General features: G+C 40.5%; 1 protein-coding gene across 1 annotated transcript in view; it reads left to right on the top strand.

Annotated features, from left to right (window-relative positions):
- The window catches only part of akap6 (A kinase (PRKA) anchor protein 6), a 225386-nt gene that overhangs the window by 191368 nt on the left and 14384 nt on the right, over positions 1-19634 (top strand). The window contains exons 18-20 of the mRNA XM_082516526.1: positions 5634-5717; positions 5945-6097; positions 16675-19575. Coding sequence (XP_082372652.1) covers positions 5634-5717; positions 5945-6097; positions 16675-19575 — 3138 coding nt within the window. The remainder of the gene's footprint in view (positions 1-5633; positions 5718-5944; positions 6098-16674; positions 19576-19634) is intronic.

Genomic DNA, 19634 nt, shown 5'->3' on the forward strand with positions numbered 1-19634 from the left:
ATCATTTGTCTTTTGAGTGTCTCTTCTGCTGGTCAGCTTTGAATATGACAATCTGGAGAGATCTACACAAGCCATTAACAGCTTTTCTTGGTCTGACGCTCGAGATGGCTGTGAAATGGACAATTCCCGATCAGATGCTGAAGGACCACAACCTGTTCAACACGAAGGACTTAGAGGTTCCTCTGAAACCTCATGAATTCTTCTCTTTGGCAGCCTGGACGAGCCAGAAGCCTCGCCAAGGATGCTAATTTTATCCACTTATTTTTTAAATCTGTTTTCTCATTTCTAATTAGGTCTTGTGTTGGTGAAGTACTCATTAAATCAAGAGTGTCTCTTTTGCTCCATTTGAACCATAACAGTCTCATACAGTGCCAGCACTGGTGTTGACACACTTCATCTTATGCTCACCCACAAGTAAGATTTCCTGATACTTAAAATGCTTTCACACCGGACATGTTTGGTGTATGTTAAACAAACTCCAGTATATATTCTTGTATAGGACAAATAACTCAACTGGAAGAGATTTCTTTGGGCAATTTTACATTTTACAGAATTGCCGGGCCAATTCTGCCCCCAGGGCCTTATATTTGACACCCTTGATCTATGTCCTTCAACTTAAACTGATTAAAAGGCGTATGTTTTGAATATAATATAGTGTGTTTTGAAATTTTAAAGCTTTATCACCAGTTTAGGTAAACTAGTTTACCTTTCTGAGGCCAGCATGTGAACAATTAGTGGTGCTGACTCACATCCTAGCAGCTTCACACTTGGCCACAAATCGTCATTAAAAGTCCCATAAAAAAAAAAAGAGGCAAAAAAAGGGGCAACAACTGGACACACTCAACACTGATTTCCTGGTCTAACTTGTGACAGTTATGGAAAAGCAGATCAACAGAATCACAAAGTTTTTTGCAAATGGCACAACAGGAGACCGAAGCAATGTAGGAGCTTTAACTTGATATCATAGGCGTATCTACTATAATCTCAATGACTTCAACCACAAGACTGAGGTCAGAGGTCAAGTTTTCTGAAAGTCTTGTGACTGCAATCACTGAAGAAGGAAGTCGCGTAGGATTTTCAAATTAGTGCCGTAGGTTCATCTGCTAAAAATCTTGGATGAGTTCAAATCTCACTGACCTTGACCTAAAGGTCATAGGTCCATGATCAGGTTTTCTTAAAATCATGTGAATGCGAAAACTTAAGGTGGCGATGTAGGATTTTTAAATTGATACCACAGGTGCTTCTACCAAAAATCGTAGACGAGCTCGAATCTCAGTGACCTCGACCTCAAGGTCAGCGTAAGTTTTCTGAAAATCTTGTGAATGTGATAACTTGAGAAAAAGGCAAAGTTTTTGAAATTGATACCATAGGCATGTTTACTAAAAGGCTGAGGGGTATCACCATAGAGTCATCATTTCCCAAAAGAGCAAATTTCCTGCCTTTGTTTACAATTACCTTTGTTTTGTCTTTTCTATTCCCTCACTAGTCTCACTAGTCTTTTCTCTCAGTCTTCACGCTTTTGCACATTTCCCTCGTTTTTACCTTCACCTCTTTGTCGACCTATCTCACACTTGCTTTTGGCTTTTCTGTCCATCTCAACCTCCCCTCTACATTCTCCATCCCTTTCTCCGCAGCCACTCTATGGCTTCCCATGTATTTTTGAAGAAAAGCTTTTTAGCAAATATTTGTCCAACTGTGTCTGTAGAGCCCTCTGAGTCAATACGGACCCAGCCAGGCTAGACCGGTCCAGAGAAAAAGAGAGTGAGAGAGGGGGGGATCAGTGCATAAAAACCAGCAGTGCAGAAACAATAGAAACTTAGGAATCTCTCTTTTTTTCCTTTCTGTATGGAAATGAATTCACAAAGAACAGAGTTTTGCTCTGTAAAGCTTACCAATCTGCGAGCATAACACTTGTGACTTTCACAAGTAATGCAACTGTTGGTATACCGCTCATATCCATGTTAATGTGTTTTTAAAGGTGTTTTTAATATAGACAAAAAGAGTAAACTCCCTTTGTGAAAACACATAACCTTTACCATAAATTCTCTCAAAGAGAAGTTTGTTGCACTTGCACTGACAAACAGTGAAGTTGTGTCTATTTTTCCTGGTACCCACATATAGTTTTCCTCTACATGAAGTCATGTTTTTCTTGAGACATTTACTTAATTTCATGTCATACTGGGAGGAAAGGGCTTATTTTAGTTAGGTTTTTTTTCTTAGTTTTTGGATCATTATATTGTTGTGTTTAACAAAAGCAGATCGCACTCACATTAGTCCTGCCTACAAGGCTCTTCATCATTTAATTAACAAGGCAAATATTCTTAAAGTATTATAGAACCAAGCAGCTAACACTGTTGGAGACGGCATCAGTGCTCTGTTGGTAACTACACCAACGTCCCCCAAATGTTTTCAAACAGATTTTTAGTTATCTCAATTAATACACACTTTAGCAGCTATTCATTTCTTTATACTTAGCAACTGTTAGCTAACAGTTTATCTATACTGTGCTATCTATTGTTAAACGGGTCTTTTAATCTCAGATTATCACGTTTTTGGAGCATTTTCTGCTAAACACCCACCAGTTTCCCATTTTCGAGATGTACTCTATCTACTATTTCCAGACTGATAATTCAGGTTAAGTTTAAATAATACTAAAAGGCATTGAAAATTCAAGAAATGCTGAAGTGGTGCCCTGAAGGGTGGGACAAGGTATAAAAAGTGTTCTAATTTCTACATTGTGCAACTGAAATGCATGCAAATGAATTTTAAAGTCTTTTGAAATTTAATCATGTCTGATTTTTTTTATTTAGAATTTTACATTAAGAAGCAGAGGGGGAACAAAGTGTTTCCCCAAACTTTATGGGGGGCATGATATATGAAAATGCTACATTGTTCCATGTTTAAGACCTCCAGGACAATGTGCATGGTTACAATGTGGTTCTCGAAAACAAAATATTTGCATAGATTTAACTAAATAATTTTCTTTTCATTATAATTCTCCAGAATTTGCTTCTATTCAGATTAGACAGTCCACTAATATTTTTGGTTTTGGGTTACAACTTAACATATTTGCTCAACCCAGCATGAAAGTTGAATCAAACTAGTATAGTCGAATTTAATGTTAAAAAGTATTCTACATATTTAGTTTTTCATCTGGGATGGGAAAGTTTTAGTCAGATATGAGATGACAAAGCAGAAGGCCCACTGTGATTTGAAATGGTGCTTTTACAAAAACTATTTACAATTTCCTGTTCTGAACTTTAGCTAGCAGCTGTATTTCAACTTTTAATCAGTTATGTTTGTCTTTACTGAGTCTTACTCTTGGCCTGATATGTCAGCCGTCAATTGTATTTAATATCAATTTTTTAAATTTAATAATGAATTCACACTTTTCCCATAGCGCTATTCTTCTGTAGCAGTACCCTCACGAGACATTTGTTTCCCTAGTTGAAAACCCCTGGTCTGTACTATAATGGTTTATCCATGGTTCTGCTGTGCACTAGACACTTATCAGAAGCCTAATAAAAGAAACTAGATTTAAAGTCTATTACTAAACCTTAGGGCACAGTTACATTGGGATATACAGTGAATCATTACACAGTCTTTGTACATGACTGTATTGATTAAGTATTGAAGCAAATGAGTTTGCAAGACACGGTTGAGTAGACAGCTCAAAAATGGGTCTGTTAGCCTGTTAAATTTGTTTGTGGATGGCAATAAGTTGTACACCTGTCGTAATCCATCAGGAAGCACACAGCTGGTTTTCTGTGGAGCAGAAAGATCTTGCATCAGCACCGAAGCAAACGGATGGACTGGTCTTCACTGCCCAACGAGTGATATAGAGAAGTTTCTCACATGCTAAAAAGCTCATTTTGAAAACATTTCTCAATCAGCATATTTGGTTTTCAAAGTGTTGTTCCAGCCCCAATCTAGTTTAATACGTCTTCCTGTGCTTCCTCCGTGCTGTCTGCTGCACTTATTTGGCGCGGAACGAGTATCACTCAGTCGTTTCATTGTTTAGAGCCTCCTCCCTCAATGTAATACACACCTCCTGTTTGGAATAAATTTATCTGCCACCCCACAGACACACACGCGAACACACACTTGGCTTGTCCTCTTGATCCTGTCTGCTGTATTCTGCATCCCCATCTTCTGTTTAGACAACCAGGCAAGCCACAAATATGCTAAACTGAAGAGAGCGGGAAAGAGGAGATGAAAGACGGGAGAAGAAGTGTTGAGTGTGTGTGAGAAAGAGGCAAAGTGTGAATGTGTGCGCACGCAAGAAAGAGAGAGCGAGAGAGAGTTAGAGGGAGAGAGAGAATCCCATTTCATTGTAATAGTGTTTAATATTTATTGGAAAAATGTAAAGAAAATGTAAAGGAAGTGCTTTTCAGCGAGCAGGCAGGATTAGCATAAATAGTTTGGGGCTTGGACGTGCTTGGTCCCTGCCGCAGAGGAGTAAGGCTGTCCCCTCTATTCGCTGTCTCACACACAGAAATATATGCATATGTTTGCACATACACCCACTGCTACACAAACTTTATGCACAAGCCTGCACGAGTAAACACTGAAACATGCAAACACACACACACACTGACCTTTGAGTGTGGAAACTCATCAGCATATAGTGATTTATAATAGGCACTGCCAATCCTTGTTTCTTTTTTTTCCTCTTTTTTTGCATTTATTAGACAGAAGCCGGGAGGAAGCAGAGAGGGGGAATATTGGCTGTTGTCATTTATTTTATGCACTGTTGCTGCTGATCAAGGATCTGTGTGCTGAATTTGACTTTATGCTAATAAACTGTAATGAATGACCAGAATTTAACTACAGTGAAGTGCAGCGAATGTAGGTCTTCTTTCTTGATCTTTTATTGTTAGAGAAATGAATAATTCTGGTTTATTTAATGTTTAGGGTGTTGTTTTCATAATCGTGTCCATAATTTCTCCCTGTGTTAGTATTAATGAAAATTCGGGACATTGGTAACATTGTACAAGAAAGATGGAGGGATTAGGGGCAATGACAGTAAGTCTGTAAAAGAAACCAACAGTTTATGATCATTTAAACCAGAAAAGTACAGCTAATTATCCTGAGCAGTACATTGAGTCGAGCCTCGTTGAAGCACATAAATTGTACTTTACGTGCTTCTTGACATACTTTTAACCATAAACATATTACAGTAAAGTAAGAAGTACTAACAAAAAAATGTAAATAAATATATATGTATTTAAATATATTTATTTAAATAAATAAATAATTAAGAGAGCATAGTGTTGCATGAAAGAGGACGCATATGATTTGTCTTTTTCTTTTGGCAGGAATCTTTAGGGGTTGTCAGAGCAACTCAGACTTTTTGAAATCTAAAAAAGTAGCAGGAAAAAAATTGAATATTTTTGGTATGGGACTTTTTTGTATCCAAAAACCAAACCAATTTAAGGTTTGAAGTTGGAATTTAAATTTTTTTAAAGGAAATGGGGAGCTTAGCTAACGTGAAACAAACCACAATATGATTTTCCAACCTCTACAAGAAGTTTGAACTAATGAGCTGACGCTCAGCATTTCTTGTTGTTGTGCAAATGAGCTGCTTTTCTGACCTCACTCTCCTCGTCTTTCTCTTCCATGTTGCCATCCAGCCCCTGTGTTCGGACATTCAAGCCCGACGGCGTGGGGTCTCCTCTGTTCTGAAACTGTGCCAGAAGCTGCTACAACAGAGCCAGGTGGGTAAAGGAAAACACAACTTAGATGATGGAAAGTTGGCTGCCAATGTAAAAGAACTGTGGATTCACCTCACCAGCAAAAGACACGAGTTATATATAACTCACAAAATATACTTTAGAAATGTTAAATTTTATATTTATAATTTTTAGACTTTTGAAACCCTGAGAAGAATAAATTCTGTTGTCAATTCTTACAATAAATCGATCTAATCCCCACCCTAAAACAGTCGGGCCCCATGGCTGAGGTGGGCCCTGATGCGGAGCAGCACAGAGAGGCCCTGCAGCTGCTGTCTATCAACCTAGAGAGAAGGTGGGAAGCGATCGTGATGCAGGCGCTGCAGTGGCAGAACAGACTGAAGAGAGAGCTGGGAGAGCAGCAGGTTAGAGCGCTCTGACATTTACACTTTACATCCTTCATTCTACACTGCAGGCAGTCAGCTGACGCGCTGTTACACTCAGTGAGCATGTCAGCGTTTGATTTGATGCTAAAATGTGCCGTGAAAGACAGATGGTGCCGCGATTGAAGCCGCGGTGTTTTGGTTATGGAATAATTTTTATAACCCGAGACAGTGTCATAATATTTTGTGAAATAAGCATCAACTCCTGAACAAAGCTGTTTTTATTTTTTCCTTAGGTAACCCCCCCCCCCCCCCCACATGCACACACACACAAACACATGCACACGCACACACTCCTCCTCCTCCCGTGTCAAACATACGCACACTCCAACCCCCCCAGGCAAAACTGTGGAACAAAATGAATGTTATTAAGGTGTCTAACAGTTTGGCTGTGGTTAGATAACAACATTTTCTCTAAGGCTCTGTGTAGAAGTAAAATGAAAGACGCACTAAGGAGGATTTCAGTGCCTGGACTGGAGTTTGTGATCAACTTTTAAAAATAAGTCACAATTTCTGATGGCTTTCACAGATCCCGCGCTAGTTTTGAAAAAAATATAGATTATCGTAACCTTTTTCTTTTAATTTCATACTCTGTGACAATTCTGGCAAACATCTGTTTTTGCTTCTTTGACTGGTGGATTTCCCTCACGATTCGAGCCATGTTTTTTTTTTGCTATACTGATAACTCACTGCTATTAAATTGCAACAAAACTCAATTTTTCAGAATTTTCTCATTTTCTTTCTTCAGTCTTTTATTTCTCTCGTTCTACTTAAGATAATTTGAAATGTGCATAACCAAAACACAAGATTATTTGAATTGACACATATTTCAGTTATGTTACAGTAACTCACATTGATGGTGAGCTGTTACTGTCGCATGTGCCTGATGCCCACCTACCACTTCTGGGTATTTCGAGTAGGCAGTCAAATGAAGTTTCTCTTATATTTTTGGGGTGGTTGTAGCTCAGGAGGTAGAGCAGGTCATCTAAATGGTAAATGGACTCATTCTATATAGCGCTTTTCTACTCTCTCAGAGTACTCAAAGCGCTTTATACAAAATGCGACATTGACCCAATCACACAAACACTTTCTTCTAAACTTTGAGTGCTTCCTAACTACATTCATACATTCACACACATTCATACTCCGATGGATGCATCGGAGAGCAATTTGGGGTTAGTGGTTCGATCCGTGGCTCCTCCAGTCTGCATGTCAAATAATCTTGGACAAGATACTAACCCCAAGTTGCTCTCCGATGCTCTAGGAAGCAAAAGGTTAAAAGGTACTTTTTCTGTCCCACTGTCGCCAAGTGTTTGCTTACAGGTCGGGGTTTTCTCTGTATTATTGTAAAACACCTTGAGGCAACTGCTGATGTGATTAGGAACTTTGTAAATAAAATCTAATCGAGTCTGAGTAAGAAATCATTTTGCTTGAAAATTTAGTTTTGTCTTTCACTGTAGTCAAACAAAACTTAAGATTTGGGACAAAGTTTAATGAACGTGGTAGTTTTTCTGGCTACTAACTCAGCTTAAAGTTGTTTTCAAAATCTTAGAATTTTAAAAAAAATTTTATGCCCAGGAAAACTTGTTGTGAATTATTAAACTTATATAACAGATTATACATAATGTTCTCTATGGGTTGTCAGTATATCATTAGTAAAAGGTTTCTTAAGATCTAAAGATGCCCATGTTGTCTGCAGAGGGTTTATTCTCAGGCCTTGTAATTTTACTCAGAAAATAGCATTATTTTTGTGTTTTTTACTAATTAATGTCTTAACAAGAAAAGCTAAGTCTCATCAGAACCTGACTAGAGGAAAGGTCAGAGGATTACTAAATCATTAGGAATATAGGTGGTGGAGATATGTTATCCCAGAAACTACCCCACCAAATTTCATGAAACTGGAGTAAAGAAGTGGAGCACAGGCAACGAAGACTTTGTTGACTTTTTTTTAACATGTTAAGTTATTTTTTGAAATCCCCTGTAGTCTACAGGATGTAACAATGGTCTGTACTGAACAAAACTATCCCCACCCTGAAGCCGAGCCACTATGAGAGGCAAAAGTCTCTGTGGATATCCTGCATTTTAAAAGTCTGCCTATGCTGAACCTTTATGTGCCAAGTCCATTCTATATCAGCGAAGCCTTCCTGAAGCTTCCAGTTGATAAAAGCTAATCTGTTAGTTTTCCAGTGTGATCAGTGTCATGGAAGCAATGTTTCATCTGACACCTGCTCGACAAACAAAAGAAACAAATGAGATTTTAACACTTTGACAGTTTGCATATTAGAAAACCACGCATGTCTGGCACCATGACGGCACATCGGCAAAAAGAAATCTGTAGCTGATGATGCGTTTCAGGTTCCATGTTTCAAGTGCTCACTTATCACAGCGATGGTTTAACGCTGCAGTATGACAGCTCAGCACATGGGCATCTTGTCTGAGGAAGCAGCTTGTGCCATTGGTGTTCAGCGAAAATTCATTCATGAGGGAGCCGTCCACAGCTGAGCTGCTTGGGCAGATCAAAAAGCTGAGTGCTTTCTTCAGCTGAAGGCAGGGAGCTACAGCAGAATGGAAGCGTTATGGATCTCTAATAGTGATGAATATAGAGGCAGAAGGAGGGGGGCATTTGGATACAAGGTGAAGGGTTTGGCAGGGAGACACATGCACAGTCACACTTACGTAAGCATAAAAAGCTGTTAAGCTTCAAGCACTATTGTGTTAGACTAGTGCTTGCAAGCAGAAACACAAAGTGTCGTGCCAATGTGAAGGGAACGTACAGTGGGGAAAATAACTGACAGATATTCATGTGCTAACAGCTCAGAAAAAATAGGAAGAGAAGGAAGGTGAAAGTAAAGGAGGGGAGGGGAAAAGGAGAGGAGGTCAGGAGTGTGTAGGAGGACAGAGAGACCACACCGTGTCACACCTTTGGTTTAGAATTTAAGCACAAACTAAGTGAAACCTTCTGGGGCCAAGCAGGAAGGGCACTCTTTAGACTTCCATGTTAAAATGACCAATTAAAAAACATTAAAAAGCTTGTAGAAAACAACCATTTGGTTCTTTATGGACGTTTTTCTGCCTTCATAGCAACTGAATCCTCACAACCAGCCAGGTATGCCTGGAGGTTTCTTCCTCCTGCAGAACAGGGAGTTTTTCCTTCTCACTGTCACCAAGCTTGCTCACAGGGAGCGCTGTGGTTGTTGGGGTTTTCTCTGTATAATTGTAAGGTTGTGATTTGGCACAAACATATATAAACAAAATTTAATCAAACTGAACTGAACAAAAACAAACAAACTTCCATGTGGATACTATAAAGGTATAGCACTAGAGCTCCCGTTTTAACGGCACAGTGGTTAGCACTGTTGCCTCACAGCATGAAGGTCCTGAGTTCAATTCCACCATCAGGCCAGGGTCTTTCACGGTGTTTTCGTGGGTACTCCAGCTTCCTCCTAATGTCCAAAGACATGCAGTTAGTGGGGTTATATGTGGTCATAAATATTTTGTACTTGTAAAAAAGATTTGTATGTGTAAAAAAGATTTGTGTGTGGACTTAGGAAAAAAAACCCTGCAAGTTACAAGTACGGATTTTGACCCTATTTTTCTTCCTTTCATCTGATTGGTCAATGTCATGTCAATCACAAATGTAACAATCCAATCAGAGAACAGATGGGTTTGGCTGTCGGAGGGGCGCTTTTTTGAACTGCAGGTCCTTGAAGGGTGATACAGTTTGAAGCTGGAGGATCGCTATATAAATATCCGATAGCAGCTAGGTCCCCTAACTTTCAGCAGCTGTTGAAAGGAAAAAGTTGTGGTATATCAGTGGTTAGAAATACCATTATTACTTTAGGATTAGTTTAACACAAAGTCAGGGCTGACCCGGGACCATTGCTGTGAGTCACAGTGCACAGCATAAAAGTCCTTTCACATCGGACGCAGGATGTGCTGCTAATGCTAACTGCTAACTAAAAGCAAAGGATCCAGAATTTGTTGCGCTGGCTGCTGGGCTCTGTGGGTTTTTGCAGCAGCGCTACCTGTACTAGATGCACACACAAATCTTTTTTACACATACAAATCTTTTTTACGCACACACGTACAAAATATTTATGACCACATTTTGAGCCCATAGGGTTAGGTTAATTAAAACACTAGGTGCAAATGGTTATCTATGTCTTAGACCTGCGACACACTTTTGACCTGTCCAGGGTGTACCCTGCCTCTTGCTGTAAGACAGCCGGGATAGGCCCCAGCGACCCTGAAAAGGATAAGCGCAATCAAATGGATGGACTTTTCAAATCATTTAACTCTTTCCTAAAATGTTCTTATTCATCATTTACTAAGTGTGGTATAAAAACAAACAAAGAATAAATAAATAAATACCATTCCATAAAATCAGTCTAAAAATGTGATACTTTCTTTCTACAGAAATAAAAATATGCCTCTTTAAACACCAGTGACCATTTAATAAGGTCACTCTTTCAAAGATATTCTGACCTTTGATGGTAAATATGCCAAAAATCTGATTGGAGCTGACTTTACCTTACCACGTGGGAATTTCCCATGTTTAAACTGTACCCAGTGCAGCACTCTGATCTGTGGGGATACTGTGGAATTCAAAACAAAATCTCTTGCAGAACCATCATGTCTATTTCAATCTATAGAACATATATTTTTCTTGTCACTTTTAACGATCTTATAATTTATCTAATAGATAGTTTATGCATTGTTCTTATAGAATTTTCCTTTGACTGTTGTCAGTTACATGTTGTAATATGTGTTATTTGTCGATGCTTTTTCTCGTGTTGCATGGATAAAAGCTTCTAGTTGAATTGTATTTATTTTGCCCTTTCATACTCATCAGTGAGCCGCAGTATTGTGTTTGTATTAAGACCACACTCTAATCGTGTTGAAGAGTCAGAGTTGAGCGCACTCTTACTTTGTATCACTTGCAAAGAAAATATGGAGAATCTGTCTAATTCTGCTTTACATGTGCTGCTGGAGGTCACACTCTGCCTTTCTCTCTCTCTCTCTCTCTCTCTCACTTTTGTAAATTCACACACAAAGGACACACACACACATATTGTAGAGGAGGAGAAGACAAATAACGGAGGCCAGACACTCTGACCTCGCTGCTGGCTGGAGAGTAATTTCACTTCTAGTGGAGATGAGAGAGGAATAAAGAGAAAGAGAGAAGCAAAAAAGAGGGAAGGGGAGGAAACCCGAGAATGAACCAGAGAAGCATATATGTGGGTGGTATAGTTTATAAATGAACACTTCTGCCCCATGATAAAATGACTGTCCGCTTCTGGTTTCCGTGTGCACGCATCCCTGTGTGGATTTTTGAGAGAGGGTTTGTGTAAATGAGTCCGCTCGCCTGCCTGCAAATGACTGCAGGAATGCGTGGCTCAGATTTTAAGTACAGTGTAATGACTGAGAAAGGAGATCAGCTTGTGCAAGTTATTGTACCAACACACAAATGACAAAGAGAAACTTGTGTTTGGTGGTAGAGTTTCTTTTAACAGCTGAAGTAAACTGAAATTGGTGTATTTTTATTACTAAAGCTATTAATTGATGTTAGTGCTTTACAACCAACCATGTTATTTATCAAAGAAAACATCAAAAGAGTCGTTACTTCCTGAGAAAAGTCACTATTTCTGTTTTACTAATCATCTTTTCACACATATTTCTGTATTATACTTTTTTCTAGCTGTTTTTTAGGTGTATAGTGCACAATCTCATCTTACTTTTTATTCTTCTTTAACTTAACTGTAGCATCAGTGATAAAACCTTTATAACATACCAGAAGAAATGAAAATCATCAGTGTTTCTCTGTCTTAGCACAACAGAAAATACAAGTTGTATAACAGAGTGTTAGTGGATGCTAGAGGAAAGCTTGGGGAAATTAGAGTTCATTCTTTGAGGACTGTGAAATGAAAATACAAGGTGAATTTCTTGGCAATCAAGCTTGGTGATGAGTGGATTACTATGGCGTTATGTTTGTGCCACAAAACCAGCCAATCACAGACTTGGATGCAAAAAAATCTGATTGGCTGTTCTGGTCTCCAATCAGCTCGAAATGACGAAATGCAATATCCCAGAATGCATTTCGTCCAAAACTCAAACGAGGCAGTGGCACGCTTTTTGTGACCCATTAAGAGTAATATTTCAAACTCCGCCACTCTGCGTTCCTCTGCCACTGCCTCGTTTGAGCTTAGGACGAAATGCATTCTGGGATATTGCATTTCGTCATTTCGAGCTGATTGGAGACCAGAACAGTCAATCAGATTTTTTTGCATCCAAGTCTGTGATTGGCTGGTTTTGTGGCACAAACATAACGGTTTACAGAAAGAGTTGAGCGCGCACGGGCAGAAATGTTGAGAGCGCAAGCAACACATTGCGAGCAAGCGGAAATGCAAAAACAACATGCTTTCACAGTTGCTAGCAGCTGTTGTGAGGCAGTATAAAAGACTATGAAACAGACTAATGTAACTGTCACCTGCAAAACACTTACGTATAATACTACAACAGCCACATGTTAGAAGGCAAACTTCTCCCATCGAGCTTCTCCAGCATTTAGTTTACCATAAGTGAAGGCATCACCACTGTTTGGAAAAGGTTGGACATTGTACATGTGGTTACTCGCATGATGGCAAAACAAGCCAAGAGACATAACCAACACAAGTCTGATATGATTGTAACACGTCAGATCAGTCTGTAGTAAAAAATGCTTTTCTCACTGCTTTTTAGCCAGACATAATTGGCTAGCATGAAGATACGTTTGACCCATTTGGTGTCATCTAAAACCACTTTGCTAAGATTAGTTAAAACCATGTCATTTGGATTTTGAGACATTCTTGGAAGATTTCCTCCCCTTTGTAAAGAACCTCAAAGACATTGGAATCCTTGGCCTCGATAAACACCTCGTAACCTTTAACCCTCTTCAGAAATGACCACTGTTGTCATTTTTCTTTGGAGGTTGGACTGTATTTTATGCCTCTTCCCTCAGAACATGTGATTTTGTTCTAACAGGGTTTTTGTTGTTGAAGTATGAGTCATATTTTCTTCTCTGCATGTTCCATGAGTAGATGTGTGTGTACTGCCGCTCAGAAAGCACATGAAAGATGCTGTTTTATCTCTGATTTAATGTAAATGAGTCTAAATTAAAGCTGCAGGGTGTTTTGGGGATGAGATTTCACAAAGTATACCTGTGCATCTAATGTGATATATGGAAATTATATTTCCGCACAGTTTTCTCACAATTATGAAATATTTTCGAGCAGAGTTATGAGCAACATATGGAGGTTTTCACTCACTGTTTGCAATTACATTCAAAGCAGCCTGTCAGCTCCTCCACTCTGCATGGAGAGGTGATTTATCTGTGCGCTTCTATTCATTTTGAATCAGACCGGTGACGCTGGGCTCCCTGAGTGCTTTGACAACCGGTACAGCAGAGAGCCAGCAGAGATTCAAGCAGCAGCAGCAGCAGCTCCAGGAGGAGCGCAGGCACATGAATAATCACCCAGACACTCCTAGATAGCTCTACTCTCCTTGGGCCTTCCAGCAGATGCTATGCTAACAAATGGGAGCAGTCAAACTAGAGCTAATGGGAAAAAGTTTGCTGTTTTCACCCCGAAAAACACAACACACACACATATTGAACACTGGCAACAATTACATCAGTAAACAGTTTGATCGTGTTCATGTAAATATAATCACAGGAAGGAATGCTGAAAAACCGGCCAGTTTGTAGTAACTAGTTTTTATTTTATTTATTTTATTGATGTCATCATTTCAAGTCTTATTTTTTATTCGTACAGGTAGAAAAAAATAATGGTCGGTATGATGTTTGTCATATTTGGCCTTTAGACTGAATACAAGCACATCTTAATTTATGTGATTATACAGCTTCAAAGTTTTGTGGTGTGGTAGTGTATTGATTTGTTTAGGCTTAAGCTTAGTGTTGCCTGGATGTATTTGCATCCATTTCATTGGGTTTGTTTACAAGTCTGTCATTGTTTTCACCTCTGAATATGTTTCATGTCATTTCATTTTGGACATTATCCAGTGTTATTTTTATTTGCTTTACCCTTTTCGTTTTTAAAGCTAAAATGACCTTGATGAATATAAGAGGAGAATATTTCCTGTGAAAATTAGCTGTTGTGTGTATAATTCAAATACAGCTTGACAAATACTAATATAAGAAGAAAGATGAGCAAATAAATACATTTTGATTGGGTAAATTTGTGAAAAGATTCAGTCTGACACACATATGTAGCATAAAATTAAAATCTTTTTGAATAAATAATAACAAACAGAACTTACTTACTTTTTTTTTACTTCCAAAATTAATAAAAATAAAATAGAAATGTACAGAAAATGTCTTCAGTTTTAGCCTCTGGCAATTTGGTGTCTTGGCTTTGTTGTAGATGGGACAGTGTTTTTATTGTAATACAGTTTCTGAACTTACATTTTGCTCCTGAGAAACAGCACACATATAGTATTAAAACAGACAAGTAGCCAAAAACTAAATGTTGAAACTAAATCTGAACTGAGCTGAAAATACAAGTCATGAGAAATGGGAGCGATTAAAGAGGACAACCTTGTCATGTTGTGCAAGTATTTGTGTAAATAACTACCAAAGTTTGACTGGTTATTGATGCTTGGTTTGCAATCTCTCACTCTGCCAGGTTCCCAGCAACACTTTGCAGTCATTTGCTGCTTTAAGAAATATGTTTTTAAGGATACTGTGAGTGCTGGACACCGATAGTCCCCACGCTCCTCTGTCTGTGGTCATATAAATACCCACAATCCAGCTATAAACTGTTGTAAAATTATAGAAATGAGATGAATTACAGATATAAATTATGTACAAGGTTTTCGTGGGTCATCAAATCCCCGATTTGATTGGATTAGGCTGATTGATAGCCTTTCCTCTCAGCGCTGAATGTGTTTTTGAATGCGTCTACAGTGGCAAAACCCAGTTCAGTCATTACCCCCATCTCCCTTATCAGCACAAGGGGAATAAACACAAATCTAATAGAAATTCATTATACAGAGACATATCCACACACACTCACTCGCACACGCACGCAGAGCCAACTAGTTTATTAGATTAATAGGCTATGAATGGCTAATACGAATTACCCCCCTCTCTTGTTAACGAGACGCGGAGCAATTTGTATAATTATGTCTGTGGAAGAGAAGAATTCCTGTGTCTAAGCATATTTTTAGACAGCCGAGCTTTCTGAAGGCTTTTGATTACGTATTTACTTTGGGGTTTTCAGCCTGGTGCTCTTTCTCTCAGAAGTCGTTTTTGAATAATTCATCGCTTTGTTCCAGAGTGGAATAATTTGTGTTGAGATTTATGAGCAATTGCTTTGGGGTGGGCTGATTTCACTCTTCTTTTTTTTTTTTAAATGATCACAGAACATGTTCTGTCAGTGTGTCTCTTTCAAGCAGAGGCCTGAGTCGAGACGGCGTTCTCAGGAGGGACGCGGGATTAGCGACGCGTCCTTTTAAAGAGTTTTGTGCCAAAACAAGATACAACATCCAAAATGACACGACTTATATTCCCATCGTGTTTGATAGCACAACTTAAAACATTTATGTGCTTTGAATCATAACTGAGAACCCCTTTTCTTAAAGGAAAGCAACACTGTATGTCTTTAAGCTCTCTTTGAAATTTCCTAGGTGTTATTAAAACAACATGTAATCGGGGCGAGTGCTCCACAGGTTAAATGACATTTGCGCCAAGTTCATGGATTTAGGACTCAGTAATTGCAAAAAACCCAACATTCTGAAGATGGAGTTCACAGCATCAAACGATTAATGAAACAGTCTTTTATTCATTTTTATGTGTTAAGATTTATTTAACCTTTTAACACCAACAAGGTCACTGGAGAACCACTTATGGTATTTTAGCTATGCGTATTTTCAGAAACTAGGAGATTCTACCTTTAAAATTACATTTTTATCCATGTAAGGGAGTAAATGTATAAAACATCACATGTTAATCCTTCCTTTTAAGCCACATTTCTTCTGATTGGTTGCACCTTGTAAATAAGCTTTGAACAGCAGGTGAGTGCGGCTGCTGTGCTCACAGCCAAAGCTGTGTGCTTGAGATGCCCGTATTCGGGGTACCCTTCTCTGTGTCATCACACAGAGCAAAGAGTTGTCTGAAATTGAGTGTTAAGGGCAGGATGAGTTTTCAGAAGTTCAAAATGGATTTGTTGCCTTCCTGTATTTGAGCTGTGAAAACACTGATGCAATGATATATTTGGCATGAATAAAATTCTATAATTTGAAATATTTCCCCTCCATTGTTTGGGGGTTTAATTGAGTACACGTGTTTCTTATTTTCCTTATTTGCCTGGCTTTTTGGTTGTTGTCTTTGGACTAAGTTACTTGTTTGTTTTCCTTTCTCCATCATGTTGTATGTTGTGTCTGATTGCGAACTTTATTAAGAAACATAACACAGCTTCTTGATTTCTGCATCTGAGTGAATTTCTCTAAAACCTCACTGACCAGTTACAAATGTTGTCTTGTGTTTCCTTTCATTTTGTCTGCAGGTTCCTGGGAACTTTTTGGAACCAGGTTTGGTGGACCTTCACCAAATCAGCCCAGTGTCAGCTGGTCCAGTAGCACCAGTGCAGGATGATTCATGGGAATGGGATGAAACAGATATGACAATCACAGAAGCAGAGCCACAAGCTATACCAGAACCTGACCTTACACAAAACCTCCCCACAGAACCAAATCTGCCTTCTGAAGCTGTTCTGCCCAATGAAAACCCCCCTGACACGAGTAGAACACCTGTCCCCGCTACTGAGTGTACTGAGATTATGTCGAATACTAGAGGTGGATCATCAGTGGAGGTTCAGCACAATATGACCTCCCAAACCTCACCCCCTAACAACAATAATGTCTACCAAGTATATAGCCTCCACAATATTGAATTATACAGACAGCCTCAGTTTCCTCACACTTCATCCTTATTGCAAAAAACCAAGTCAGGAAAAAGGAAACAGCAAGTGCTGCAGAAGAGCTTGAGTAAGGATTCCTCCTTCTCTTCCATCGAATCCCTCCCAGATCTCCTGGGAGGTTTGATGTCAAGAAGATGCCGAGATGGAGAGAGTGAGGGTGGAAGAGGGAGCGGCCAGTCCTCAAACAGTCGTCGGTCTGAGTGCGAAAGCGGGATTGTTAGTGACACAGGAGACACAGAGACAACAATAGCCAACTTTGAAATCCCAGGAGAGGAAAAAGGTGTGGGTAAAGAAGAGGAGGAGGAAAGTGAGCAGGAGAAGAGGTCGAGGAGGAGCGAAACCAAAAGAAACAGAGAGGAGGAGAAGAAGAGGAGACACAGGAGGGGAGGTGGAGAGGCTGTTGAAATCCTAATTAACGGACGTGGCATCCTGACACCTGCGGATTCTGACTCTGATTTTGAGGTGGGGGGACTTGCTGTTGACTTCTCAAAGTCTTTCTTGTCCCACAGTGATCTCGCTGACTTCACCACTCAACAGTACCATGGTTTGGAAACTCCTCCTGTCCTCAGCCGCCGGGCATCAAGTCCAGTTTTATCTCAGGGCTCCTCTCTAGAGTCCCTTCTGGCTCCAGGTGTGGAGTTATTCCCCTCCAAAGACCCACTGCATCGTAGCGCCTCTCTGGAGACTGGCCTAGTCCCATTTCGCAGTATTGATGAAGGAACTGGAGGTAGCCTTGCCAGTCTCGGAGAGCTGGAGAAGGAGCAGAGAAGTGGATATGATGGAGGCCAACAAAGAAAAGAAAACAACACTGAAACTGTGCAAGGGGAACCGTCCCCTGGAGAGCTGAGCCGAAGAACCCTTGATCTCTTGAAACGTCTGGAGAACATCCAGAGTCCTCTTGGGGCAAAAATGACCCGGAGTGTTTCTGACATGACGCTTCGGGGCAGCTCCCCGCAGAGGAGCCCCCTCCCTGCCTCCCCCTCTCTCGGTGGTCGACACGCCCCGCTATCTGGGATTTCATGCTCTTTGTGGAAAGGACCTCCATCGCTGATCAACGAGAGTTCAGCAACAGCATCCCTAACAGAGCTGAGTAGCACTGAGGACTCATCGCTAGGCTCTGAAGATTTTGTCATGCTCAGAAATCAGAGGCACCTCTTGCTGGATCCCACAGTGGCACCCAATGCAAACTCTTCTAGGAAGCGCTGCCACGGTAGGAGCAGAGGAGCACAAGGCCTGGATGAAGCCGACGCAACCAGTTTGAGCATGGTTGTGAACGTCTCTTGCACATCAGCCTGCACGGATGAAGATGAGGATGACAGCGACCTCCTGTCTTCCTCCACGCTCACCCTCACAGAGGAGGAGCTCGGCGTTCGGGACGAAGAGGATGAAGAAGGAGAGCGGCTGAGTGGCGCATCCTCAGGTCACGAGGATGTTGAGGATGATGATGAAGAAGAAATGGAGGGCTCTTATGTGCTGGGGCTTGAGTACATGAAAAGAGAGCTCCAAAATTGGATCCGATCTCCTCGTGCCTCCACTTCCTCTTTCTCTAAAACAGAAACAGGCCTCCATGATGAGCTTCAGTGTGGAGCCAACCTGTCCCCTCAGATTAAGGAGTGTTTTTTAAACCACTCAGCTTCAAAATTATTAGATGCCAACAGTGATGGTGGCAACAATAAAGTAAAAACAGGCAAGAGGGGAATGGAGGAGGAGGAGGAGGAGGAGGAGAATAGGAGGAACGCGACAAGAAGCTACATTAGCCAGTTTGTGGATGATGTGGAGAATGGAAATGTGGACCAGAGCTGTCTAAAAGGGAGGGATGAAGATGATGAGCTCCTCCGAGAGGAGTCCAGCATGTTCACCAAGAACGGAGAGTCTCTAAGGGATTCGTACGTGTTTGCCAAAACAGGAGAGCTGGTTCAAGATATTAGCAACTTGGTAGTGATAACAGAATCAAGCGAGACAAAGGAGTCCCCATCCTGTGAGCTGCTCCCTTTCCCATCCAAACGTGCTTCCTCTTTGGTGGGACAGCTTCGGGGAGAGTTGCCCTGCCACAGCTCCTCCCTCCCTTCTCCTCCATCCCTCTCCCCAGTGGAGGACTGCAAATCCCACGATGCTTTGCACAACAGCAGGTCGGTAGCCAGCAGAAGGAAGGCCATCACCATTCAGGAAAAGTTCAGATTCTCATCTTTTGTGACAGAGGAGACGAGGAGGGAAGTCAGAGACAAAGATTCGTCCTTGCTCCCCAAAAAAGGGCACAACTCTCACTCCTCCTGCTGCAAGCACCTTCCCTGCCCCTCTTCCCTCCATCCACCTTGTATAGAAGAAAGCAAGAAGGAGAACGTGCATGATTTTGTGATGGAGATTATTGACATGACCTCACTGGCCCTGAAAAGCAAAGAGAACCAGACTGAGGAACCGAGCCAGACTGAGACCAATGGGTCCATTCCAGACCAAGGTTCTGCATCATTAGCACAGATCAGAGACAAGGTAGAGTATTAATGATAGGCATATGCACATATTGCACTGCAACATGAAAATAAAAACGA

The sequence above is a fragment of the Aulonocara stuartgranti genome, assembly GCF_965226115.1.
Source record: "Aulonocara stuartgranti genome assembly, chromosome: 19".
Classification (NCBI taxonomy): Eukaryota; Metazoa; Chordata; class Actinopteri; order Cichliformes; family Cichlidae; genus Aulonocara; species Aulonocara stuartgranti.